This window comes from Balaenoptera borealis, assembly GCF_965194805.1.
Source record: "Balaenoptera borealis genome assembly, chromosome: 8".
In the NCBI taxonomy this organism is placed as follows: Eukaryota; Metazoa; Chordata; class Mammalia; order Artiodactyla; family Balaenopteridae; genus Balaenoptera; species Balaenoptera borealis.
In genome coordinates this window covers 83,839,433-83,867,101 of record NC_138865.1, presented here as the reverse complement: position 1 = coordinate 83,867,101, position 27,669 = coordinate 83,839,433, and the positions used below count along the sequence as shown (strand labels likewise).

The window sequence follows — 27,669 nt, the reverse complement described above, 5'->3', positions numbered from 1 at the left end:
AAAACCCGGAAAAGAGGCGGACCCGGAGAAAAGCAAAGGAGAGCAGCCCGCCTGGATTTGTTTGCCCGGGACGGGTGCGGCGCACGCGGATCGCCGAGGGGAGCGCGGCGGGAGTCACCGCGCCCCCACCTCCCAGCACGGGCGGCCAAGGCCCGTGGATTGGAGCGTAGCCCCTGCGCCCTCTTCCCGAGTGCCGGCGGCGCCCCGCAGGTTTTTGGTGCAGCCGGGCCCGGGGTGCCCCGTGATGTGGCCCTGAGCGCGGGAGCCCGCATCGGCGGGAGCAGGAGCGGCCCGGCGCCGAGTGGCCTGTGCGCCCCGCCAAGCGCGCCTGCGTGCGTGGCCAGCGCGCTACCCGCTTCTGCCTGGCTTCCCGGCTTAATTTTCCTCGGCGAGATTAAAGTTGGAAATTGAGCGGAGAATTGAGTTGCCCGGGAACAGAGCCGCGGCCGCCGCCAGAGCGATGTTCCCGCAGAGCCGGCACCCGGTGAGGCGCGGTCGGGTGGCTGAGTAGGGAGCAGGGTAGTGGGGGGTGGTGGGCGCTATTGCTGCGGGTTGAGGAGGTGGGTGGCTGCTGCATTCTGGCCGAGACCGTGGCCTCTAGGGGTGCTAGGCTTGGGAGGTCCCGGGCCCTCCCCTCCTGTGGTGGGGAGTGGACTGAAACTCTCAATTTACCCCCTTTGCTCTGGGCTCCTTCTTACTTGACGTCTAGACTGGGCGGGCGGGGCGCTCGGGGAGACTGGGGTTTCTCCGGCCATATCCTCTCCCTTCCCCGAGGCGGGTAGGGCGCCCCCCCCTTTGTTTCTCGTGTCGCCTATTTACATGTCAATGCGGCCTCCGTTCCGGCGCGCCTGGAGGTGGCCCCGGCGACACTGGAAACGGGGAGCATAAGGGGGTTTTCTCCTCTGGTGCCCGGGGTCATTATCACCCTGGTGAGGGAGAGGGCGGCGGTGTCGACGACAATCTGGCCAGGTCCTCCCCGGCCGCCGCCGGGGAGCCCCTGTCCCTTCAGCCAGGTGACCCGGGTGCGCTTACCGGGACCCGCCCTGGAGGCTGGAAGAGGCTGCAAGCCTCTTTAGAAGCTTCGGATGTGGGAGGGTCCACCTTTCCTCTCCCCAAAGTGAAGCGCAAACTCGAGTTTGGGGCTCCTTTTTCCGCCACTTCTAACTTTATTTTTTGTTTATGTCCCACCCACTCTTCCGTTCTCTCACTGACTTCTCTATCCAACCGCCCTCATACCCGTTCCTCGGTCCCCCTCGCTGGGCGTCCCTAGACGCCGCACCAGGCTGCAGGCCAGCCCTTCAAGTTCACTATCCCGGAGTCCCTGGACCGGATTAAAGAGGAATTTCAGTTCCTGCAGGCGCAGTATCACAGGTGCGTGTCCGGCCGCGCCCGGTGAGTGGTCGCCCCGGCAGCTCCGTGCCCCTGGTGGCGGCGGCGGCTGTACTTAGTACTTGCGTCCAGGCGGTGGCGTGTGGAGTCGCAGTTAAGACCTGTCATTCACGTTACCCCCTTTCCCGGCTCTTCCCGGGCCGCCTCTTCTCTTGTCTCCACCTCCTCCCATTGTTTCCCTTTTGCCCGTTTGCTGCTGTTCCAGGGAGCCTTTTTTCGTGTATTTAGGAGTTGCATGAGAACTGTCAATATTTGCACTTCATTTATTTATTTTGCAACAGGCTGAGCTGAAACCTTGGTTCAGTCGATGCCCCAGCTCAGGAGTACAGGTTCAGGGAGGCGAAGCGGGTGTTGAAATCACTGTTGGCCATACTAGAATTGAGTTCTTTGAGGCAAAGTCCATTATGGGAGGGTAGATGCTTTCAGCTGTGCCCATCATTAGCGGTGGTGAGGAGGGTGGGGTGGATGTGAGTAGGGGGAAGCTCACCTGCTTTGGCTTCATTCTGGATTGGTTTGGGTAGGACAGGGCTTGGAGTCACATTTATAGCCATCTCAGCTTTAGTGTCTTCATCTAATGAGAGCTGCTTCAGAAAATTTATAAATGTAAACTATTTGTAAAGCACCCTGTCCATAGTGGACTTTACAGAAATGTTAGTTTCTTCCCCTGTTTCTATTAAGTTTTAGCTGATTAGAGCTAAGAAATAACTGTGTAATGACAGTTTTTATTTTTGTCACACTTGAAAAACACACAGATGCTTGGGTGTGAATATTCTTATTTTGCAGAGGCTTTGTGATTATTGGCCTTTTGTCTACTTGAAGATAATAATCTCTAGAGCTTGAAGCATACCTGCCTACACTATGTTTACCAAGCAGGGAAGACTTCAACCTACTTAATTGCAGAAGCTATGTAACATGTTTTGGCAGGGAATTAAAAAACAAAGGTTTTAAAAGGGACCAACAATTGTAGAAGTAACTTTACAGGTACAGTTTTCAAACCTAGAGACTATTTGAGTTGGCAGAGATGGCCTATGCCTGAGACTGAAGGTTGTGCAAAGGCCAGGTTTTGGTGAAGTCCAGGGAAGCAAACTCTGATGCAGGGAAGCAAGTACGAGTGAACAGATGACCATGAGGAGAAATCAGTCTTCTGAGTAGATCAGAGGTTTTGACAGATTTTTTTTCATTCTTGGCATGAGACCAGGTCTGCACCAAGAAGAAAAAGAATAGTTGCTGAGTGGATACCTTGTACTGTTCACCTTATTCCTTTTTTCCCTATTAAATGCAAGGACAAAGCTTTTGGGTGTTTACCTAGATAGTTTATGGTTTTTCCAAATTGGTCTGTGTTTTTACTTGAAGTGCAAATATGTGAGGCAGATGTTAAAACTAGTGACATAATGTTTACATTAAGTTGCCTGTTTTGTTTTCGTAGCCTTAAATTGGAATGTGAGAAACTGGCAAGTGAAAAGACAGAAATGCAGAGGCACTATGTGATGGTAGGTATCAAAGATTAGGCTTTTTTCCTTTTCATGTAATATTAACAAATATGGGTTCTTGGCATTACAAAATGTGAGTTAATGAAATGCTTGGTTCTTTTTTTCTTTTTACAGTATTATGAAATGTCATATGGATTAAACATAGAAATGCATAAACAGGTAAGCTTTAGCAAAATCTCAAGTTGAAATGAGAAGTAAGTCATGATTTTATTATACTGGCTTTGTCCTCAGGAGTGGGGGAGATTTATATGCCATTTTTCAGCCTTGGTTTCCCTTCCTGCAAATTGGTGGCAGTATTCTGCAGCAGGAGCTGCTTCTTGACAATTATAGAATGTTTAAGTTACTAGGTGAGAGGTACTTTGGAAGTGTAAACTAGCCTGTTTATAGGCAGGTAGGAATTGAGGCTCTGACTTGACTTTTCTGCCTGGATACATTTATTTTCCTCTTGAAAGATCTGTGTATCCTGTAGAGTTCTGAAGTTCATAATAGCTAATGTTTTTATGCTGATTTGGTAAGAAGTGTGAATCTCTGTGGGAAAGAAGGGTATTCGGGAGTGTCTTTATTCAGGTTAAACAAGTTATATGACTAACTATGGAGTTCTCCCTATGCTTTGGGGCTACATAAAGCGACACTCAGGATCAGTGGCTTATTAGCAAACATCTCTTTGAAAAATGTCTCAGTTGATGCAGGTTTGGAGGTGAAAAAAGCATCCTTTTATGACCACAGCATATGTCAGTCCTAGTGGTTTTAAAAGCATGAAAAGATTAGTGACTGGAAAGCTCGAGCTATGACTATGAGTTTGCAAGTTCCCATAAAATTCACACTTATGGCTACTATAATGGTGTATAAAAAGAGTATTGAGCTGGAACAAGGCACTAAGGATCTCATAAGAGAAGAAAAGCTAAATGATTGCTCAGCCCAAAGGACCCTCGATTGAGTAGTCATTGTCTGCCAAAGAAAGCATTAATGGCAGGGTGTAAGTATTTTGGAGATATGCTGACATTCACTTTTTCATCAAGACTCTGGTACAATAAGTCTTTTAGAAATCGATTGCCTCTTAAAAAATTATCATCAGATGAAGTTGCACAGTTGGACACATTTCAAAGTGCAACAATACAATTCTTACTTGATGTATATGTGCTATTTCATCTCAAACCCTTGTTTCATTAAATTAAAGAGCTTGGCTGACCGGCTGGGGCACGGTGGAGAAATTGATTAGTTCAGCCTTCAGATCTTCCTTATATTCAAAGACTTTCATTAAGCAAGTGTGTTTCAGAGTTGAATTCTGCTTTTGTAACTCTGCGCTCTTTGATTTTTAATTCATCATAGATTTCATAATGTTAATTTATCGTCATGTACCTTAGATCTGTTCTCAGTTATATGTTTGGAAGGAGATAGTTAAGTTCAGGGCCTTTCATTAACAATGTAATTGGGCCTTTAAAAGTGCTGATTTTATTCTGATCTGCAAAGTTGGTAGCCTAGTTTATGTTGGGTTTGTGCCTTTGTTTCTGTGTGCGTAAATGGCTAGTGCCTGATTGAGGCAATTGTAACTTGTTGATAGTAATTAAGCTAGAAGATACATGGTGATTTAAATTAATTACGCAAATAGACTTGGTCGAGGAGTTCTAACCTGCCACTTTTTTTTTTTAAGTTACCCTAAAGGCACATTTTTTTTCCCCAACAAATATTCTGGAAGGGTAAGAGGAGATTGAGCTTTCTCTTAAACTCATAAACTCAAAGGATTTAACAACCTCACCGACTCCATACAAGGGAATGCCACCTCTATGTGATGTATGCTGGTGCTGGATTTATTGGGGGAGCTACAGGAGGTGTGAAATTCTTCTGGGTTCTTGTAGGTTGCTTGGTGGAGTGACCTCTTCTTTATCGCATAGGAAGAAGGAAGAAGGGACGATGAGGGTCAGGAACCCCATGGTGTGAAAATAGTTTTCAAATGAGTTTCTGTACTCCATCGGGCATTTGTGGGAATATATTGTCTGTCCATGAGCCAGGGTGCATTAATAATATGCTTAGTAATTTGAAAGATGTGAAAAGCTGAGAGACGCTGTGTTCTTCATAGTAGGGTATTAAGCCCCCTGAAATTTAGTTTATATTGTAAATGCTGACAGACCCTTAACTAGAGTGGTATGCAGAACAGTGCTGTAATTCAGTTTAAAGTGGCCTTACATTTGAAAAACATCCTTCTGAATGTCACACGTTAATAATAAGTTCTGAGGAGGCATTTGGTGCAGCTAGTAATCATAATTCTTATTAAAACTGGTGACGTCTGGCCCCCAGGGTGTAGCCAGGCTCAAATTGATGCTTTTTGCCGCCTGATCACCAGCATGGCCTAAGTGCTCATTATATTGTAGAGAGGGCCTTTGGAGCTCTCATTAGATTTGACAGGAATTCTCTCTAGGGGGAAACTGGGCATTAGTGAGACTCCTGACAGGCTGAAATTAGTCCTGCTTTATGGCTTATAACCAAATGCTAGCAAGGCATCATCAGGGGACAGAAAAAATTGTCATTTCTGACAACATCTTTGTTACTGAAAAAAAATGCAGTGATGGGGAAACTTGCCGCGGAGAGAGCTTTAATGTTGTTAAGATTTGTCTCCAGTGTGATGACCGCTCTCCTCCCCACCTTTCAGCGGCTTTGTTGGAGGAGTGAGTTTGAGAGGTTTCAGTGTCAAATCTCACCACCGACTTTTCCGTGTGGAAGTTTTAAAGTGGAAGTGCGTCCAAATCAAGAATGGTATAATTGTGGTTTCCTTACTTGGTTTGGTGCCCGCAGTCTGTGTTTATGTTGTGTCAACACTTCCTGATAAGCCTTCCCCTCACTTTCTCTGCTTCTATTTGTGGCTGGTTACCGAAAAGTCAACGAGATCAGGATTGGTCATGGACATTTAAATCTTTAATTGTAGCATGAAGACAAAAATATTTTTCCTTTGAGCCTTTTATAGATTCCTGCCTGTCCTCTTTTCAGGTAGGTCGTGTAAACTCTAGATATTTCTATACAGAGAGGTGGAGACTTTTCATGAAAGATGGAGCAGTTCTGATACCACCAGCGTTAGGGTACATGAAAAAGTAGCAGGTTAACGTGAGTCTAATTGTGTTTGAGGGCTGTACCTAGTGTGTTTGGCAGTGTGATATTTAAAGTTTTTTTTTCTGTCATGTGGAGTGGTATTACCTCCTTTGGTATTTTGGGGAATAAGATGCACTCGAAGTACTTATATAAGCCTGATTTATCCCACTTGTATACCTGTTCAGCACACTGATGAAGCCATGCCGTAAGTTGTCATTGGTGGCATGAATTTGTACAGCACTTAGTTTTCCAAAGCGATTTGCCTCGTCCTGTGAAGTAGATTGGGTGGTAGGTGTTAGGTTGGGTAGGTGTTTTGCTCTGCCTGCAACTTTGGGTGCGTGCTCAGAGTCTGGGACTTGTCAGGGCCAAGCATCTGTTGAAGCTTGAGTTGGGCTCACCTGGTTCCCAATTCAGCGGTTCTTCCCTGTCTCCCTCCTCCCCCACTGCCATTGGCTCATGAGGCCAGTGGTGGAATCACCCTTGGGCCTGTGCTTAGCGACCCAAGTCTACCCCACTGCGTGCCGGTTCTCAATGTTTGTCTGTTTTGATCAACTTAATCATTTGCGAGACACCTTGGGTTGAGCCTCATGTTCTAAAAATTAGGAAAATCAGCAGTACTGACTGGTCTGTGGGGACCACAGCTGTGGGTAGGTAGAAAGTTGTAACCAACTGAGCAGTACTGTCCGCAGGTTAAAATGGGTCGAAGAACCAAAGAAAATTTGAAACGTGTTATCGGGGCTCTGGTTGAGCCCCAGCGATGCAGTGAGTTTGATCATTTACTTTGCCTCTCTGTGCCTGTGTTCTTCTGAAGGCAGGCAGTGAGTACTTAGGGCTCTCCAGGGTGGTGGAAGAATTTAAAAATAAATGAAAGGACTAGCTCTGAAAGGAAAGTATTCTGCAATCCTGATTGTGGGGTGGGGAAGGAGAGGAGAAAGAGAAAAAAAAACCAGATGAGAGCTGAACATTTCCAAACTCTGTGTGATAGTTCAGCAAGCACAGTGTCTCAGACCATATAAATTTTGGAGTGAAACTGCTTTCACAGTTTTGATGTGTGCTTTAAAGTTTCTCTTTAGAAAGAAATTGTTCTTTAGTAGTGTTTTAAAAGTGTTAAGGTGGAACTGTTAGGGATTCACCTGTGGGTTAATTCCTTAGATGTGACTCTTACTGTTTGTACGTTTTACCTTTCTTCCTGTTTTTAAATCATTGGGTTTTCAGTCTACAGTTTCTCATTTTGAGATTTTTTTTTTTAAGTCAGTATCTCAGAATGGGACTGGCCAGCTGGAGTATAGGAACTTAGAGTTAAGCTCTACCTTGTAATACAAAGAAGGTAGCTGTCTTCAAGGTTGGAGTGGTCCCCCACTTGATTTCATTAGCCAGGCCTGTCCTTTACAAGTAGGAGTTAAGAGATAAAGCTCCCTGTATTTAGAACCTAGATTCCGAGGCGCAAGATTAGCTTTTGTTTTTTATTGGCAAGCGGGGCGGATTCTTCACTCCTTAAGCAGCACCCTCCTGACCCCTTCCACAGCTGGGCTAGTTGCAGATTTCTGTCCAGGGCCTGGCCTAGGGTGAGGTGAGTGAGGCCTTTGCCTCGGGCACAGAGTTTAAGGGAGGTGTCAAAAAGTTTAGCACTCAAGGTAAACAGTATTTTTAAAGTTCAAAATTAAAACCAAAAAACCCATGAGGAACAAAATACCAGCATTTTATGTAAGGACAGGATGTGATAGGGTCGGGTGAGGCCAGGGGGGCACGTGTTGGGTCAGAGAGCCTCCCTCCCCTTCCCTTTGTTCCGCCATCTCCAGAGGGCTGGGCTGAGGGGGAATGTCCCGCTGATCTCTGGGATCTACCTTGGTGTAAGATAGAGTGGGTTAGGGTCACTTATTTAGGGACTTCAGTTAGTGACTGGGTGAGTCATTAACAAGTTGCCTGGCCCTGGTTTTCTGCTCTGTAAAAGGGTTAGACTAGGCAGGCCCTAAAGTAGGGCTCCTCTCACCAGAGGGGACTCATTCCTCCAGAGGCATGAGTCCCCGCCAGGCTTCGGAACCCAGCACCTTGTATGTGTCAGTTAAGGAGAGTCTGTCCAGAGGGCTTCAGATGTTCCTCCAAATAGTGTTTATTAAGAAACACAGAAAGGAAAATCTGTTCCTTTAGCAAATATTTAAATAAATCATTTTGTGTGGTAGTTACACTAAAGATATATTCAGTTACTGGCTCCTGGAACCATTTTGAGTTTCGCTAGATCTAAGTCTTCAGCTTTTCTATTATTAAACTTCTGTGGTCTCTAGAAGTGGATTAAACCTAAGAAACTGACTGGACTCTCATTAAGGTTTGATTGACTCAGTCATGTCCCGTGCCCCCCGCCACCCTTCCTATCCATGATGCTTACTGTTGCTTCAGGTTTTTAAAAATTGAAATTCTCAGGACTAGTACTTTTAATGTGGAATATTTGGTGTAATGGTTTTTAATTAAACTTTAGAGAGCTGTTTTGGGAAGTTGGCTTATTGGACAAGATTAGGCATTTATAGCTTCAACATAGTGTTTGCTAATGGGATTGGTGAGTTCTGTAGTGAGACATGTGCCGTAGGATTGTTCCATGAACATGGCTTGATGTTTGAAGTAGAGTCTGTGTTTGTGGGGCGGTGTGGGTGTAGGCATGGGCCCTCAGGTGTGGGAGAGATTTTCTAATTTTTTTCTGAGGCATGGTTTGATCAGAAAAATGGAAAAAGATTACCAAAATTTTAACATAAGTTAAGAGATTCATATATTACCATTCACTTGGTTAAAGAAAAAATGGTCTCTAAAATTGTTTGAAAAACCACCATGATTACAGAACTGCTCAGTTTATAGATCACCCAGTCACCATAACACTTTTTGTGAAACTCCAAGAAACGTTGACAAAAAGTTTTAACCTGTGATTTCACACAAGTCTGTATTTCATTAGTTTGCATTTCAATTTTTAGTAACTACTAAGTTTTTAATTCTGTTTGTCTGCTTTGAAGCAACATGCAATCATAACCATGAGAACATTGTTTACCCCCTTCCCCAGCATGTTTTCATACTAGGTATAACAAACACATTTTTTTAGTTTTTTTAGTAGTATTATTTGCTACTTAGTCATCTTTGACCACAAAATATGTTCGTGAGAAAAGGGTAGTGTGAAGCTTATTTTGGGTATAAGGGAAAAAATAAGCTAGAAGAATTCTGTGCGTTGAATCGATTTTTTCATCTGCCGAATAGAGAAAAACTGCTATTAAGTGTGGTAGGTGTACATTGCTGTGCACGCCGGAAGGGTAGTGCACCTATTTCCAATAGATACTCATTAGATAATCATTATTCACTTGATAAAGCGGAATCAGTTGTCTTTGAGAATGTAGGTACATTTGAACTTGTGTGACCAACTCATGCAGTTTGTTAAACCGCTGAAATACATGTGGTACTAGACTGGGCTCTTTGTTTTGGTTTGTTTTGTTTTGTTTTGGCTGCGCCGCACAGCTTACGGAATCTTAGTTCCCCAACCAGGGATTGAACCCATGCCCTCAGCAGTGAAAGTGTGGAGACCTAACCACTGGACCGCCAGGGAATTCACTGGACTGGGTTTGATATTAGTGTCATTACTGATGTAACTAGCTTATTAGTCTGCGGTATTTTGTGCAGCCTGTCAGTAAAAAGTTTAAAAACATATCCCCAGACTTGTTCACTTATAATTTGTAAGTTCTATAAATATGTTACAGTGCTGGTATGTTGTCTATATGTATAATACATGGAAATTTTAATTGAAGGGGTTAAAATCAGAGTACTTATATTCTCAGTGCTCCCTGTTGGCTTGTCTGGAGTGGCCCCTGGGACACCCCCACTCCACGGTCAAGACCACTAGCCCACATTTTAAACAGTCTTGGAACGCTCGCCCTGGAAGGGGACACCTTTAAGGTGGTGAATGCAGAATTCCTTTAGGGGCATGGGTCTTTTGGCCTCCTAGGTATGCCCGTTTTTTCTGATTCTGGCTTCCCACTCCGGTAATTGCCTCGCTGCCCGTCACTCACAGCCTTGTGTATCTGCCTCTGGTGGTTGTTCCTGCCAGTCTTACTTGGTCACCTCTGTCCTCTTCCCTCCAGGCCCTTTAATCCAGCCAGATGGGTCCCTTCTTCATACCTAAAATATGTTTTGTGTTTTTCTGTTTTCTTAAAAGTCCAGACTTTTTTGTCAAACTTCACATGGCCTCCTTCAGTATCCTTCAAGGTCTAGTTCAAATACCAACACTGCCTGTTTACTTCAAGGCCTTCCATGGCTGCTCCAACAGGAGGCTGTCACATCGCTTACTGTTGCTCTGATTTTTGTAGTATTGTTTTTTCATGGGCCTTTTTCTGTTATTCCAGCTGTGTTGCAGTCTGCTTGAGGCTTGAATTTGAGACTTGCATCTTCCTTTCCCAGCGAGTTCGAGTAGGCATTTAAGTAGCATTTAATGTGCCCCTTAGGTAGAGCGGTAGTTGTCACTGTTTTGGATCCTGAACCCATATGAAAATCAAGTGAAAGCTGCTTGGCAAAAATAAGTATGCATTTTAATACACAAGATAGCTTTGCCCAACAATTTTGGCTGTTTGTGGACATCTTAAGATCTTTCAGCAAGTCCTTGGAATCCAGATTAAAAACTTGGATCTACAGTACCAGTATGGCTCCTTATGCTAAAATTAAGAATGAAATGTTTGGTTTCACTAGATGTTTTATAGGATTACAGTTCTAATCTCATCCAGCCACTTTTGCTTAGTTGTTTTTCTTTTGGAAAAGTGATTTATAGTCGAATATCCACTGAGGCTTCTTAACGGGGAGTTTAATTATGGTAATATATTTGGGTTTGTAGTAAAAAAAAAAAGAAAAGAGAGAGAGAAAACAAAAGTAGCATGTTTCTGAGGCCTGGGTTTCCGTGTGAATTGAATGTGTGCATGCGTCACCGCCCTGGGAACCACTGCTCATCTCCTAAGGATGACCACAGCCACTAATAGAGCTGTGGGTAAGTTGCATTACAAGCTTCTCCCAAGGCATTAGACTTGACTTAGTCACCAGGTTTCTTAATAATAATGATTATACCCACTGATTATTTACTTAAAAGTCTTTACAGAGCCCCTCCCCCCACCCCAAACACTTTTGTTATGAAGAATTTCAAATATACAGAAAAGGAGAGAGAAATGTACAGTGAACACCCTGTATTATACCCACCTATTTGATACCAGCAGTCTATAAGGTAATGTTTTTGTAATACCTGCCTGTCACGTATCTTGCATAGAGCTTTTGCCCTCCCCTCACCCCGAAAGATAAATAGATAATTCAAGCCTTTCTTTAGCAGCCAACTCCATTTGAGACTGATGCACATGAAAGTGGGAGTTTCTCCAGGTACACTTTAAGAATTCCATCTGAACAGGTGTTCATAGCATATTATAACATTTTCCTCATTAACTTGCCTTTTTGTGTTTGGCATGGTTGTATTAGATGATCCACCATTATGTGATGTCAGGGTGCTTGCTTTTCAGCTGTCACCTGAATGCAGAGGTTTGTCCTTAAACAGAAAAGCCAGATTCACCTTCCCAAGCCCTTGTACCTTTTGGCCCTTGATAACGCACCTTTATGATGTGATCAGCATATTCATTTGGGGGAACAGCTTTAGTGTTTATAGGTAGGAAACCAGGAAGTAATTGTGCAAAAGGACTCTGATTTTGAACTTTGTGTGGATGGAAGCTGTCCTGGTGGAGAATTTAGGTTGGCCTCAGAGGCCGTGGGTGGTATAGGGGTGTGAAGTACCAGAAAACAAAACCTCTTTGAGGACCCCAGCATGTGGAGGAGGCTCTCCAAGGCGCTAGGGCTTCCAGGAGCGCAGCCTTTGTCTGTCCTTGGCGCCCTCTTGATGCCTTGAGCAAACAGTCGGGCAGAGCCTCTTACAAGTAAGGTGACCGGCCAGTGTATTGACACGCACAGACACAATAGAAAACTGCATTAGGAGGCGAGCCATTGGGATTTGCAGTAAATATATTACAGAACACAAGTGACTTGCCGATACTGCTTGTTTAGCAGTTTGCAAGGGCAATGGCAGTATGGATTTTTGAATTAGAAGGGAAGGGCTGTTCTTTCTCTGTGCAGGAACATCTAGTTGATGGCTGGGGAGAAAATTGATTTCGAGAACAAAATGCAGCTGCCTTTATTTGTGCCACTTGAAAGGCTTCTATGGATTAGTGAGTGAAAATAAAAAGGTCACTCTCGGTTTAGGAAAGGGGGTCTTAACATTGATCTACATCTTGGTCTGGTATGGAGAGAATAACGGATGGGCCACCGGGATGGAGGAAGGGTGTCCAGTGACCGCGCAGCCTGCAGCTACAGGTGCCCGCTCGGTTCTCAGACAGTTGTCTATTTCAGCAGTTTGGCTTTCAAAAGTCAGCTTCTTTGGGACATTGGAGTAAGTAGTCACAGCTCCATCCATTGAGCTCCTGTGCCCTAGGAACTGTACTGTAGGAGCTCTCTGTAAATCCTTCCAGCCTCCCTTGGATATTAATTATTCCTCCTTACAAAGAAAGAACAGGCTAGAACAGGGGTCCAGTAGCGGTCCGAGGTCTGTTAGGATCCGGGCCGCACAGCAGCAGGTGAGCGGCGGGGGAGCAAGTGAAGCAAAGCTTCATCTGCCACTCCCCATCGCTCGCATTATCACCTGAATCATCCCGCCTGCCCCCTCAGTCTGTGGAAAAATTGTCTTCCACAATAGCAGTCCCTGGTGCCAAAAAGGTTGGGGACCGCTGGGCTAGAAGGTTAGGGGATGACAATAGCACCTACTGGATAGGGTAGTTATCAGGACTGAGTGAGTTTCTGTGTGCAGGAGTCTGGCACTTGGGCACTCTCAGGGCAGCTGTTCTCAAAATCTGTTACCTAAATCTATTATTGTCCCTTTAAAACTGTACCCTGCCCTTGGAATTCTAGGCCATGATCCCATCTTGTTTTTCCAAGCCCAGTTTCCTTCCTTCCTGCATCTGAACTGTTCACTTTTCATTATTTCTCCTCAATTACAAAGTTTTTTTATTCTCAGATGAGAAGCATTTATCTCTAAGCTCAAAAGGAAACTTCTTTTTAAGTTCCTATTGGCAATCTCTGTTGTCTAAAGAATCTAGAGGAATTAAGATGCCTTATTTAAGCCAAACAGCAAAATGTGCCCTTGGAACGCAACAGCCTTAAGAAGTTAATACAACTACCAGTGAGAATAGCCTTGTGTTGAGTTTTTTCATTTAAGGGGATGGATGAACAACAAAGAGGATTTGGTTCATTTTATTGAAGTGAGTTTTGGCAAAATAAAGGATGGGAGGTGCGTTTCTGATTTTTTTATTTTTTTATTTTTTTATTTTTTTTTTTTAATTTATTATATTTATTTATTAATGGCTGTGTTGGGTCCTCGTTTCTGTGTGAGGGCTTTCTCTAGTTGTGGCAAGTGGGGGCCACTCTTCATCGCAGCGCGCGGGCCTCTCACCACCGCGGCCTCACTTGTTGCGCACCACAGGCTCCAGACGCGCAGGCTCAGTAACTGTGGCTCACGGGCCCAGCTGCTCTGCGGCATGTGAGATCTTCCCAGACCAGGGCTCGAACCCGTGTCCCCTGCATTGGCAGGCAGACTCTCAACCACTGCGCCACCAGGGAAGCCCTGATTTTTTTATTTTTAATGAAATGTGGAAAATCCAACTTTGAATTTGAAGAGAGTTTTGTCATCTTGAAAAAAAAAGGGGTGTGTGTGTGTGAGAATTACATGACCGAGTTGTTGCTTTGTTGGAGAAAAAAAAATTGTGTGCCTTGATGATGTATACATACATATAGTTTTCTTTGGCTATGAAAACTTGTGAAGTGCGTGCAGAAGTTTGAGTAGATAATTGTGTTGCAGTATTCTCCAGGTACTACATGGGCTTGAGATTTTTGTGGACTGTCAATTCACAGCTGCTGCTTATGTGCTAATATTTGAGGAAGCAGGGAAGACACAGGAGGGAGAAAAGCCAGGGCCATTGGGATTAGACAGACTGGAAGTTTAGGCTGTTGACTCTTATTGCCAAGCATGATGCAGTAGCAACTTTTTGTAAGTATTTGGGATAAAAGAGGACACTGTAGACAATACCTGCCAATACCTGCTCTCACACTTGCTTAAAAGCTTGGCTGCCTGCTGACATTGGTGTGCTGAGAAGCTCCACGTTGCGTCTGTTTGTGTTTAGCTTGAGTCCTGAAGTCCTCTGAGTGTCTGTAGGGGAAGCACGAGGTTCTTGACAACCCCTTCGGCCTGCCAGTTGGCCTGGGTTCCAGAGCCTTTTCCTTTTCTAACCCGGCTGGCTCTCTTACAGTGCCTGGGCCCTGAGCTCCCGCGGAGCAAATCTCCTTGCACAGCTACTGAGGAGATTGGAATTGGACCACTGAAATGTGTCCAACTTCTGTACTTTTTAGCTGACCAAAGGCCAAAATCATACCACTAACTCAAGAGCGGAACTGCTGACTTTGAAATCTTATAAGAAATCTGTGTTTCATAATTGACTGCCTTGGATGCTGTGATACTCATGAATTAAATGAAATAATAAGGGGGTGTCACATTTCAACTGTGGATTTCTCTAAGGGTGCAGAGATTTTTGAACTGGTTGCTAAATCTGTATTCATTCTTATTTCTTACAATGTATCAGATGTAGCTTACCCACCTGAAAGAGCCCCAGGCAAATCAGTGTTGGTGTACTACTGTCATCTTGTGCAGCCATTGTTTTGGTCATGATTTTATCACAAGGGCAAATACCCCCAAAATGCTGTGATTTTTATTTTATTATTATTTTTTCTGATTAGCATGCAGAATTATTCTTGTCAGTTTCCCTCAAAGTACTGAAATTGATCAAGGTTTATATGGAATGGGTACCAATTGTTCCTTTTCAAATTAAAATAGTATAAAAGGGGGCTTTTGAGTAGAGTTTGCACAGTGAGAATATTGGTATTGACACCACTTATACTTTGGAGTATAGTTTGAAGACCAGATTCTACTGTGTGTTGCATACTGGTTAATATGGCTGTAAAGAGGAGATGAATGTGGCTACTTTTCCAAGTCTATTACTCAGGAGGACTGTAAATTTGATTGGCTGTTACAATTCTAGCAGAATCATTCGATTTGAGAGCAATAGAAAGATAAGATATCCAATTACCCAAATGATTTGCAGGGTTAGCCAACGTTGTCATGGAGACACGAGTTGGAACAAATTAAATTTTAAGCAATAAAATAATCTTAAAGCCCGTCTGGGAACAAGAAAATTTGGCAGTGGCACTTACCTGAATTGAATCTTAGCTTGACACGATGTTGTTTGACATTGATATACTGTGGGGGCCTAAACTTATATATGGCGCAGCATTACCTTCAAAAAAGGAGCTTGGCCTAACCGGTAAAGGGGGGAGTGTTAGTGTAAAGTTAGGATATTAACATTTATTTCCTGGCTTAAATGATAATTGGGCTCTGGGTTCCCAGGAATATTTTGTATTTAAGGATTGAAATGCCTTAATAAGGATTAAGCAGCATTAATTGGACACTTGGAAAAAAAAGACTTATTTTGCAGCAGCGCAGTTTTTGGAATTGCCGTTCCCCTTTGTGTGTGTGTTAGCAGACGCAATAGAAATCGTGTGGATGTCTTTTGGTGGGGGGGTGGAGGTGTAAGCATGCATATATTTGCATGTACAAATGAGGAGATTTCTGGCACATGCCCCAGCTCTGCAGATGATTCTCTGTATTCGTTAAAATTTCTGCTTTGCAGTACTGCTTGCAGACTGGAAAATTACTTTCCAAACTTGAGCTGATGACCTAAAACCTGAGTAAGTGTCAGTCTGGGGCTTAGAAGGTTATTTCCCCTTATTAATGTATTGTTTAACTGGTTCCTGGCTTGTGCTGCGGATTTGAAAACAGCCGAGTAGCCCAGAAGGAGGGAGGCTTTTTATCCACATGTCTATTAGACAGATGGAGATGGAAATTGGTCTGAGGTCAAGCCATTTGCAGCGTTCTCACAGCCTTCGATTTTCCTCTCATCCTCACCGCAGATCATCTCAAATGATTCAGTAATGACCAAAAGTGCAACATTGACCTTTATTCCCTGGTGGATTACTGTGTTTCACAGTCCAAATGGCAGGAAGTCTATTCTGTTCTTCCAGAAGGAGGTCGACATTATTGAGCCAGCCCAGCCCTGTGGGAACCACACGAGTGCAGACCAGTGTAACACAATACGTGGGTTAAATTTGGTTTCTTGTGCTCTGGGAAACAAGAATTGACATGTCCTGAACCCACATAATTAATGGGAGAATATCTAGGATGCTTTCTAAAAACACACACAAGCACAGAAATTGATTTGTCCACTTGTAAAATAACTGGTGAGTGATAGGAGTGATAACTTCTAGTGGCCCCTGGTTTAGAAATTGTTCTCACTTTCATGACCCAATGTTCTTTTTTTAAATTTATTTATTTATAAATTCTTTTATTTTTGGCTGCGTTGGGTCTTCGTTGCTGCAGGCGGGCTTTCTCTAGTTGCAGCGAGCAGGGGTTACTCTTTGTTGCAGTGCGCGGGCTTCTCATTGCGGTGGCTTCTCTTGTTGAGGAGCACGGGCTCTAGGCACGCGGGCTTCAGTAGTTGTGGCTCATGGGCTCTAGAGCGCAGGCTCAGTAGTTGTGGTGCACGGGCCCAGTTGCTCCGTGGCATGTGGGATCTTCCCGGACCAGGGCTTGAACCTGTGTCCCCTGCATTGGCAGGCAGACTCTTAACCACTGTGCCACTAGGAAAGCCCGACCCAGTGTTCTTTTATCCCTTCTTGTTTAATGCTTCCCCAGTAAATCTTAGACAACACGTTATAACACTGTATCATTTAAAAATTACAAGTTGAGGGACTTCCCTTGTGGTGCAGTGGTTAAGAATCCGCCTGCCAATGCAGAAGACATGGGTTCAATCCCTGGTCCGGGAAGATCCCACATGCCACGGAGCAACTAAGCCCATGCGCCACAACTGCTGAGCCCACGTGCCGCAACTACTGAAGCCCATGCACCTAGAGCCCATGCTCCGCAACAAGGGAAGCCACCGCAATGAGAAGCCCGCGCACCACAACAAAGAGTAGCCCCCGCTCGCCGCAACTAGAGAAAACCTGTGCGTAGCAACGAAGACTCAATGCAGCCAAAAATAAATAAATAAATAAAATACAAAAATTAAAAAAAAAATTACAAGTTGATATGATTGGGCATAAGGGGGTTTTTCTTTATATACTTTTTTTTTCTTTATATACTTTTAATTATATATACTTGTGGTCAATCCAAGTAACCCTGAGTAAGTTATCCTCATAGAGCACACTTTGTTTCCCTGAACGTAGCTTGATTGTTATCTTGGAGAAATGATGATTATTTTTCTCTTGCTTAGATTTCTCTGTGGATTGTATTGTGTTGTGATGATCAGGTTATTTTGTTTTTTTAAGAATTAATTTGTGGGGACTTCCCTGGTGGTCCAGGGGTTAAGACTCCACGCTTCCAATGCAGGGGTGCAGGTTGGATCCCTGGTCAGGGAACTAAGATCCGGCATGCCATACGGGGCGGCCAAAGGAAAAAAAAAAAAAAGAATTAATTTGTATTTAAAATATTTCTCTTTACCTCCACCTGCATAGCTGAGTTAATATTCTGTGACTTTTGAATGCATTAGTGAAGTCTGTTGTCTAGTATCCTTGTACTTACCATCTTGTAAGTACTTAAAAGCTTTTCCAAAAGGGTATGCTTTGAAAATTTTCTCCAGCCTCCCAGATTTCATTTTAATCATGATCCTAAGGTGTTTTTGAGAAAATAATTTTTTTCTCCACTGTTGACTTCGCTGCACACAAGTTCTGTTTCTGCCTCAGTGGCTCCCAGCCTTTGATGCCCCTCTGGCACTTGCTGGGTTCAACAGAGCACTGTTCCTGAGGCAGAGGCCGACTCCCAGTGTGCAGTAGAGCCCCCTCCATTCAAATTCATCTTCTGGCCACTCTTGCGGGGTAAATTGCATTCTGGAGCTTCGCAGGTTTCTTGGCACATGATGTTGATTGAAAAGAGAATCCCAGGTTTCCACTTGGAATGCCAGGAACCTTGTCTTCCTTCCCAAAGGGACCACCTCTCCAGCAGCTCAGCCTGTGAGGAAGAAGGCCCAGGGATGGGGCTGCCCAACTGAGACTGAGTTTGGGACTCAGATGGCCTTAGCAATGCATGCACACACACACATCTATCTAACTTGGGGTCATTCTGCTGCCATGCCACATGGCTTTGATGGCATAGGCCTCTTGATGGAGTAGCTGCTTTCCCTAAGAAGTTGCTCTGGAAGAAGAGTGGCAGCCATCCTTCATATGTGTGGGTCATTCAGCTGTAGCATGTTTTTAAAATTAGGGAACCACGGTCCCATGGTCACCTAAGGCAGGAAATTCCTTTCCCACTATCTAGATTGGCTAAAGATTCCAACCTGTTAGGGAAACATTCATACCAAACTGCTTATTCAGTGATCTCCAAACAAGATGTGGGGAAGGGGATGATGAGAAATGCTAAAGCTGATGATAAATTGTGCTTTATAGTTGTGTGCACTGGGTGTTTGCTTTGTCATGATGGAAGTCAGGGACATAGTGACACAGACCCTTGGAAGTCAGTACCAACCAAAGACCGTTTACACAGGCCTAAAAGGTTGCTATGATGAAAAGGAAAGGGTTTAAGTGTTATTGCAAGGAAAATAACATTCCAAGTTCTGAATAAAGACCATTCTCGTAAACCTGGTTTTCAGAGGCGACTTGTTTTTCGCATATTCCCGTGCAGTCTTTGTCTTTACAGAGGCATGTTTTATTTTCGTAATTGTAATTTTAGCCTTCATGCCATGATGATGTAGCTGGCTCTTCCTCCCACTGATCTTCCTGCTACTGTATGATATTATCTAATTTCTCATGAGCTCCCTAATGACTAAGACCTGTGAAGAAGGTGAAAGGTGTAGGCTTGCTCTGTTTCCATTCCCAGAACAATAGGTGGTGACTTCATGGTAGCGTTCCGTGATTCACCCTGCGGAGTTTGTCTTGAAACCCTTCTTGTGGTGCGACAGAGTGCATTTTCCTTTGACACCACCGAATGCTGTCTTTTTCCATCATGGGACAAGTCATTACAATTTCCTGTGAACAGCACTTTCTGAACTCCATAACAAGGGTTTCTGAATAATGGAAATGTGCTGTTCAGGCACTGAAACAGCTGCGATGCTTTTGTCAAGGATGCATCTTTACCAGAATGACAAAGTAAAGCCCAAATGCACTGCTTGGCAACAGTTGGGTCAAAACATTTAAGTCATTAATTAGAAGGAACTGAAGGGGGAAGAATTTACACAAATACACAGCGTTGCAGACTCAACTTCATCATGGAAAATGCAACTGAATTCTTTAAAAAAAAAAAAAAAAAGAGGGCAGCCCTCAAGTGGAGCCTGCCAAGCTTGTCATTTGCAAATAAATCAGAAGACCATCATTGCAGGAAGGAGGACCAGTGAATAGAGTTGCTTTGTCATTCTTTGATGGGCCCCACACTCAAGCCTGCTATTAAAAATGAATGCATTCAAGAGGCTCTGCATTAAGAACATAAACAATTAAGGGCACTTGAGTTGCTCTGCTGAGAGCTGCTGCGAAGATCCGAGAGCTTTCTCCGGAGATGCGAGCCCTTGCAATCTGCCTCTCGAGGAGCCGGAGTATGGGAGCAATTAGTGTTGCTATCTCGCCTCGGCAGCCTTCAGCAGGTTATTCTGTCCCTTTATTTTAACCCCTTCTTGTTTGGAGAGAAGCTGCGAGTGTGAAAGGTGAGCAGTGGAAGGAGAGAGTCTGTGCCCCTTTGGAAAGGGCTGGGGTTTAGAGCTGCCAAATGAGGGGGGAGACGGAACATAAAAGTTAGGATCTGCCCATAATTGGCGACTTGTGTTCTGATTAATTGAGCCACTGACGGGGTTCTGTCTTCTGGTCCTCTTTGTTTTGCTTTAATCATCAGGTTGAAGAAGGGGCAAGAGTACATTGCCACAGGTGGACTCATTTGAATGAATATTGTTTGAGGTTTCCCACAATTGTCAGATGGGTTCCTCCAGCCCCGGTTTGTGTTCTTGCCTTGGTTTTGTTTTGTAAAAATGTGTGGAGAAAGGCGGTCATCTCTCACTGTGGCAAGGCTTTGGAGAAAGGCAGGCCTGACTTCCCCTCCTGTTTCTGACCTAGGTGAGTTATTTTAACCTTCCGGTGCAGTCTCCAAGGGCACCTACCCTGACTGACACTTAGAGCCTGGATGTAATTGGAGCTGCTGTGTACTAAGCAGTAGATGCTGCCGCTGTCATGGTTATTCAATGGCACGGTTCTCAAAGTGTGGTCCCTAGTCCAACAAACTGCAGAGCACCTGAAGCCTTGTTAGAAATGCAGATGCTGGGGCCCCAGACCTCCTGGCTGAGAAACTCTGGGCGTGGGCCCAGCTGTCTTATGTTTGACCAAGCCTTTCAGGTGATCCTGATGCGTTCTTATGTTTGAAAATCGCTGATAACCTCATAACCATTATATCGTCAGCTTAGAGGCCCCAAGTCCTTTTCATTTGGATTTCCCCCAAATTGTGGTTAGTCATTTATCGACGTCATTATATATATATATTTTTTTAAGATTGATTGATTGATTGATTGATTGATTGCTATGTTGGGTCTTCGTTTCTGTGCTAGGGCTTTCTCTAGTTGCGGCAAGCGGGGGCCACTCTTCATCGCGGTGCGCGGGCCTCTCACTGTCGCGGCCTCTCTTGTTGCGGAGCACAGGCTCCAGACGCGCAGGCTCAGTAGTTGCGGCTCACGGGCCTAGTTGCTCCGCGGCATGTGGGATCTTCCCAGACCAGGGCTCGAACCCGTGTCCCCTGCATTAGCAGGCAGATTCTCAACCACTGCGCCACCAGGGAAGCCCGACGTCATTATATTTTAAACAGAGCTACTCTGATGCATTAGAACTTCAGATAAAATTCCCTTTTCATGAGTGTGCTGGTGAAGCATGGTGCTAGGATGGGAGATGGTCTGGTGACTAGCCAGTGTTCTAAAGGAGGTCTCTAGGCCAAGAAGCCTTTCCCCCTCCTGTAAAGGGGTGGGGGGGAGTATTGGAAGTTTATTTGCAGAGTTTTGAATATATCATTTTGGATATGCAGTTTTAGTCAAACATCTTGAATTTTCCTTAGGGACATCAGATGTCATCTTCAGGAAATAGAGATGTACTTGTGGATGTGTTTTTGTGGATTTTGCTTTACTGGTGGGCCAGATTGTCTGATGTTAGGGCTGAGGCACTAATTCTCTTTGCCTGCAAAGGGGAGGACAAAAGTGCAGTTTGGCTGCTACTTGTTTATTTAAGGTTTGCAATTTATAACTGTGGCTCCTTGTGAAATGCCTACCTTGCCTTGCACTGTACTTCTGCCAAAGACAGCAGGAGTACAGTGACCCTGTCAGTGACAGACTGGGGCCACTTGTTGTAGTACCGTTGTTGGCTGAGCGATGACATGGCCTTGGCCTCGTACTGCTGTGGTCCTGTTAGGGCTGTATTGCTTTGCAAACAAGGCTGAGTACATCAGCTTTGTTTCTGGTCTAGAGTATGTTCCAATTTCCCACTTCTGCTTCCTGGAGAAAGGACTAGGCAGCAAACGTGGCTTTTAATCTTTATGATCCTGGGCAAATCATTTCCTTTAGGCTTTGGCTTCTCCATATGTGACATGAAGATTGTTAGAGGGCCGGGCACCCAAAGGGTTTCAGGGTTTGCCAGCATCCTTGTGTGACTCAGTGCCAGGGTCAATCACAGGAGTGGTGGGCCTGATCACCCTTTGCTCCCTTCCCTGTTTAATAATACATCCAAACGATAAATCAAGGGCGGCATCTACAAGGTCACTGGAGGGGGGAAAATGGCACTGATAACCCTGCTACAGCAGGATAATCACTGGTTTTATTTGGGGTATCAAATTACAGCGCTTGGCCACATGCATATGTTGTAAAACAAACAAACAAACAAACAAAAAACAGTCACACTAACACCACAGCTTTGTTCTTCCCCTCCTGCTTCATCTAGTAACTGTTGGCCATTTAAGCATCATTATTATAAACATGACTTTAAAATGGTTACTTGCCTTGCCTTTGGGTTCATGTCGTGTATTTAACACGTTCTCCTAATACTTAGACAACTGATTTATCAGGAGGGCAAATGTTAAGTTTTTAAAAAACTGCAGATGGTTGTGATGTGTTGAACTACTGTTACATTTTTACCTGACTTTTCCTCTTTTGCTTTGAAACTCGTGCTGCAGTGAACAGCTTCATGCATGGAATGCTTTTCATTTGAACTATTTCCTTATGATAAATTCTTAGCTGTGGGAAGCCTTACCAAAAGGTTTGAATAATTTCATGCACTTGAAACACATTGCCCAGTTGCTTTCCAAGACGACCGTACCGATTTACTCTGTCATCAGTAATGTGTGATTACTCCAGTTTCCCAGAAGACTCACCATCGTTGGATTTCATTAATTTTTTTTTTAATAAACTAACTTAACTGGTGCAGAATGACCCACTTTACTTACAACAACATTTGCATTTCATTTGGTTGCTGGTGAGGTTGAACATTTTTCTGTATTGAAGGCTGTCATTTCACAGACTCTGAACCTTCTAGTCAGAAGGGATTTAGAGATTATCTGTTTCCTTTTGTGTGCTTTGTTTTCATGTTCTTGCCTGTTTATCTGTTGCCAGGCACTTCTTACCAGCTCTCCACTGTGTTTTTCTCTTGGCCTCCTGCTTGGTTTGAGGAAACAGAAAGATCAGTTTGCCAGCCCTCAGCATAAGCGGCATTTTTTATGATCCATCAATTTGCAATTTAATGGTGGTGGAGTTTCCCCTCCGTAAGCTGACTTTGGGCGAGGTGCCATTGGGTTGCTTTGAGACCCATGGGCAATTACTCTTAAGCAGTCCTCGCCCTGCTTTCAGCCTACAACAACCTTCACTATATATTTCTCTGTGTGTAGTGGAGAAGTGGGCAGCCGTTGGGGAGCAGGCTGGCTCTTCAGTCTGGAAATTAGATGAGGTGGGAGGAGTATCAAAAGGTGGAAAGCCGAGCTTTTAGGAATCATGAAGTCCAAAAAGTTAAGTTCAGATGCTCAGAAGAACATGTCTTCAATTTAAGAGCTCTGCCAACATGTACCAGGGTTTGGTTCATTGCTGGCCTTGGAGGTATTTGGCCTATTTAACTCAGTTAAAATATATATGTACCTGAATCTTGTACCTACTAAGATACAATTTCTTACTATAAACAGAGCTTTATTCTGACACTGGTTAGGAACGGTTTTTGTGGTTAACATCTTGGTCATTGAGTTTAGGGTGTGTGGGGATTCCATTTCGGTGCAGCGAGTCATTCCTTTGAAAGCCCCATATGTGGAATGTGTACCCTGTGGTCAGTTTTGGTGGGGAGGGTTCAGCAAGGAGCTGTATCAAAGTGTTCAGCCAGAGTCTTCTCCTGCTTCCCTGTTATGCTGAGAAGACTTGAGGCTGGAAGCTGTTAGGAAACTGTCCAGAAGCTTCACATAAGATGTGATTTTAAACATAAAGTCTTGGTTTGCCAAATGATGGTAAATGCTTTGGAGGATCTTGAAGGGCCTAGAGTTTGTTTATTGGTGTTATGGGAGAAAGGCAGCTTCTACATGGATTTGAGGTAGGCCTTGAAGGATTGGGATAAGAGCAAAGCACTTTGTTAATAGTGCAGCTGTAGTTTACATATTAGCTTACTTGATTCTGCTGAAACACTGAAGTAGGTTGTTGATAAGAGACCTGGGGCTCAGTGGTTGAAGTGACTTAACTCAGGACACCTAATACTAGTGTGCTGAGATGCAAACCCAAGTTTTTGGATTATGAGGGCCAACCGTATTACCATAAGCAAGTCAGTGAGAAGGGAGTTGACCTTGACAGGGAGAATAAAAGCTGGTTCTGGACAGATTCTTTGGACTCCTGCTTCCTGCTGCCTCAGTGGGTGGTGGCTGTCCCTGAAGTAAGGCCTGATCCTGGGGCCTTAACCAAGCTGGTTAAGTTTCTGGGCATAAAGTTTCCACACAAATCTGGTTTAGGGCTGGCTCTTGAATGCTGACTTAGTTTTGTTGCCTTACATGGTGTCAGAAGTACAGGCACAGGGTAAGTTTACTTATAAACGTTATGACTGTTAGCAGGTACCAAATACGTCTTCAGCTTTGGGCAGGAAAATGATTTCCAGGTGGGAAGTACAGTTAGCCTACAGTTTTTTGGGTTTTGTTTTTTGTTTTTTTCCACTGGAGTTGTCTAGTCTTTGGAAGAGGTAGAAAGAAGGCAGTCTGAAAAGGTTACAGAACTTTCTTAACACCTGCTTAAGCAGGGTCAACTATCCAGTTTAACCTGCTTATAAACTCCGTGGTCAGGAATAGAAGCACGGGTGGAAAACACTACTACTCGTTAATTTGTGCTAAATTAAAGTTCTTACCAGAATACCCTTGTGTTGAAGCAAGAGATAATACTAAAGAGTCACTGTCAGTTTTTATGCTGCCATCCAGACTATTTTAAGGGCTGGGGTGGTGATGATGTCTTAGACCTCCCAAAGCACTGTCAGGGAAATAAGTTGCATCCTCATGCTGCCAGGAGTAGATACTCTATAGCTGGCTTGGAGAATTTTAAGGTAAATCAGAGGGGAGATTTGAATCCAGGCCTCCTTGATCAAAGTTAAACTCACGTGTCAGAGGATAGTTTTCAGATTAGGGTTTATAGACTTGGCAGAAGGAGGAGACAGCTGGGATAAGATCCTTCTCTGTTGTTCTTATTTCCATTTCTTCTCCAGACCATTTATTTAGAATTCCCAGGACAAATGGTATGGCTTTTGATGTTTCTTCATCAGTTTGAGCTTTGATCTTTAACCCTGGTCCTCCTGTTTCAGTCTTAGCTACTCTAACTCAATTTATATGGTCTGTGCTTTAATCTGTACTTCTGTTATTTTTTTCTTAATATTAAAGGTTTAATGTTAAAGGTTTACAAGTTGATTTCATTCAGACCAGGTCTTAACTGTTCCCTGACAGTCAAGTTCACTTCTACCTTGAAGCCACTCTATGTAATAACATATATAATTATTAATTAAAGAGATCATCTTTCCTTCTTAAACTAAATTCCGGGAAGGTCAAGTAATTAAGTGCAGAAAGTACAGCCATAGCAGCACTAGAAGAAAATTAAGAATGGCTTCTGTAATTTGGGGGTGTTCTAATCCTGACCCAAAGGCCAGGAACATAGGAAGACTATTTTTTAGTTTGACCACGTAAAAACAAAGTTACGCACAGCAAAAAATCCATCATAAGCAAGGTTGAAAGACAGGTAACAAGGTGGAAAAACTGGAAAAGTCAATATTTGTCATATGGGAACTACTACAAAAAGACAATGATGAATCAATACCAAAGGAAAGAAAGAGAAAGGAAAAATAAAGTGGACCAGTCAATATATGAAAAGATGTTTAACTTCAGGAAGAATCCAAGTAATGCAAATAAAAATGAGGTCATTTTAAAATCTATTAGATGGATAAAGATTTTAAAAAGGTCAACAAAACCCAGTATTGACACTGGGTGGGGGAGCAAGCACCCTCATAGACTGGTGATGATATAAATTGGTAAGCTTTTCTGCTGGGCAGTTTATCAGCATGCATTACAGTTTAAAATATACATACACTTTGACCTAGCAATTTCACTTCTAGAGATTCCTTTTAGAGATCCAGGGAGAGAGTTAGTTGACATACAGTGTTTACTTGTGGAAAATTAGGTGAAACATAAATATCCCCTGATATTGGGAGTGTTGAGACACCCGTCTGCTTGTATAGTGGGATATGTTGATGATGTCCTTATTCATATCTGTTTTTATTGAGTGGGAGGGTGTCCATGACACATTTGAGTGGAAATAACAAATTACAGAAAAGCAGTATACGTATTGGGACCCCTTGGTATCAAAGTGTCTCCCTCCACTCTGGGCTTGTGCACACACAGATAATGAGAGCCTGGGGTGCTGCTTCCCAGGATCACCAGAACGTTACTGTGGTAATCTCTGGATGGTGGACTTAGGGTTATTTTAACTTTCTTGTATATGTCTATATAGTATACATCTGTGTGTATGTGCTCAAAGTGAGCAGATGTCATTTTTAAAATTGGAAAACGTGAAGGGAATTTTGGAGATGGGAAAAGTACAGAATGCTGTTGGAATGTATGGCAGGTAGGAAGTGGGGAGCAGGGACCTCAGAGTCCACAGAGAGCATCCCTACTCCTTTACATCTACCCAGATACATAGTGTAGAACCCTGTTGCAAAGGCAAGGGTGGCCCGCCCATGCTTTCATGACCTTGAGTTAGCTTGAGTGGGTGGCTGTGATCAAATGAACTGGGTAGGGCTGACCCAGTTCTGTGTTTGCACCTAGTACAGCTGCACCCTTTTTGCATATACGTATCTGTTTGCCCCGCTTGTTCAAGCAAGGTCACGGGTTTGTTCTCTATACCAGTCATGTCCCCTTCCAGTACATTTCTTCCAAGGCACTGTCTGTAACCCTATCTCATTGGTGGTCACGGAGAATTGAGTTGGGTTGGCCTAAATCCAATCCCATAAAACCAAAGGCTTGTTGCTCAGTTAACTGGAATCATCTCAGAGGACAAAAGGCAGCTCTTTTTTATGTACTTGATTATACAGTTCCTGAGGTTTCTACTTTGTTTCACTTATTCCATTCTCTCTTTCTCAAGGGCATGGGCTTTGCGCTTCATAATTTTCTTCTCCTCGTAATGCTTTTCATTGCCTAATTCAGTAATAGAGGCGGCATTAGTAAGCATTGACAGAAAATGATGAAATAAATAAGGCCAATGTAGGACTCTTCGGATGACTTTTTTTTTTTTTTTTTTTTTAAAGCAGAACTGGTTCTTCAGAGTTAGAGGAAAGCAGGGCTCCTTTGCATTACTGGAGGGTGTTGGAGGTGGGGTGGGCATGTGGATCCTACCCTAGCCTGGGAGCAGAGCACACTTCATTCCCTTCTTTGCCAGTTTGTCCCTCTTGCAGAGGGAGTGCTGTGCATTTGGAGCCGAGCACGGACTTTTCTTACTTTCTCTAGAACAGCCTGTGCCGCAGACACTCAGGACACATTTTCTTTTTCTTTTTTAAAATTAATTAATTAATTAATTTATTTTTATGGCTGTGTTGGGTCTTCATTTCTGTGCGAGGGCTTTCTCTCGTTGCGGCAAGCGGGGGCCACTCTTCATCGCGGTGTGCGGGCCTCTCACTATCGCGGCCTCTCTTGTTGTGGAGCACAGGCTCCAGACGCGCAGGCTCAGTAGTTGTGGCTCACGGGCCCAGCCGCTCCGCGGCATGTGGGATCTTCCCAGACCAGGGCTCGAACCCGTGTCCCCTGCATTGGCAGGCAGATTATCAACCACTGCGCCACCAGGGAAGCCCCAGGACACATTTTCTTAAACTCAGTGGAACCGTGGGCCCTGTCAGTGAGGTCCTGGCATTTGATGCTGAATTGTGGTAAAACTTTACGGATAGCCAGAATACCTTGACTTGACTGTCACTCTGGACTTGAGTTCTGTTTCAGCAGTGTTTTGTAGGCTTGTTTGAAATTTTGAGACTTAGTGAAGGCTTACTAACATTAACGTCCTGTTTCAGTTGTGCAGGA

The 27,669-nt window shown here is 43.9% G+C and overlaps 1 protein-coding gene across 5 annotated transcripts in view; it reads left to right on the top strand.

The window, feature by feature from the left end:
• The first annotated feature begins 341 nt into the window (after window positions 1-341).
• The window catches only part of LOC309633068 (transducin-like enhancer protein 1), an 87,618-nt gene continuing 60,290 nt past the window's right edge, over window positions 342-27,669 (top strand). For all 5 annotated transcript variants that reach the window (XM_082401431.1, XM_082401432.1, XM_082401433.1 and 2 more), the window contains exons 1-4: window positions 342-484; window positions 1,271-1,371; window positions 2,816-2,879; window positions 2,994-3,038. In XM_082401431.1, coding sequence (XP_082257557.1) covers window positions 461-484; window positions 1,271-1,371; window positions 2,816-2,879; window positions 2,994-3,038 — 234 coding nt within the window. In that variant the 5' untranslated portion in view covers window positions 342-460. The remainder of the gene's footprint in view (window positions 485-1,270; window positions 1,372-2,815; window positions 2,880-2,993; window positions 3,039-27,669) is intronic.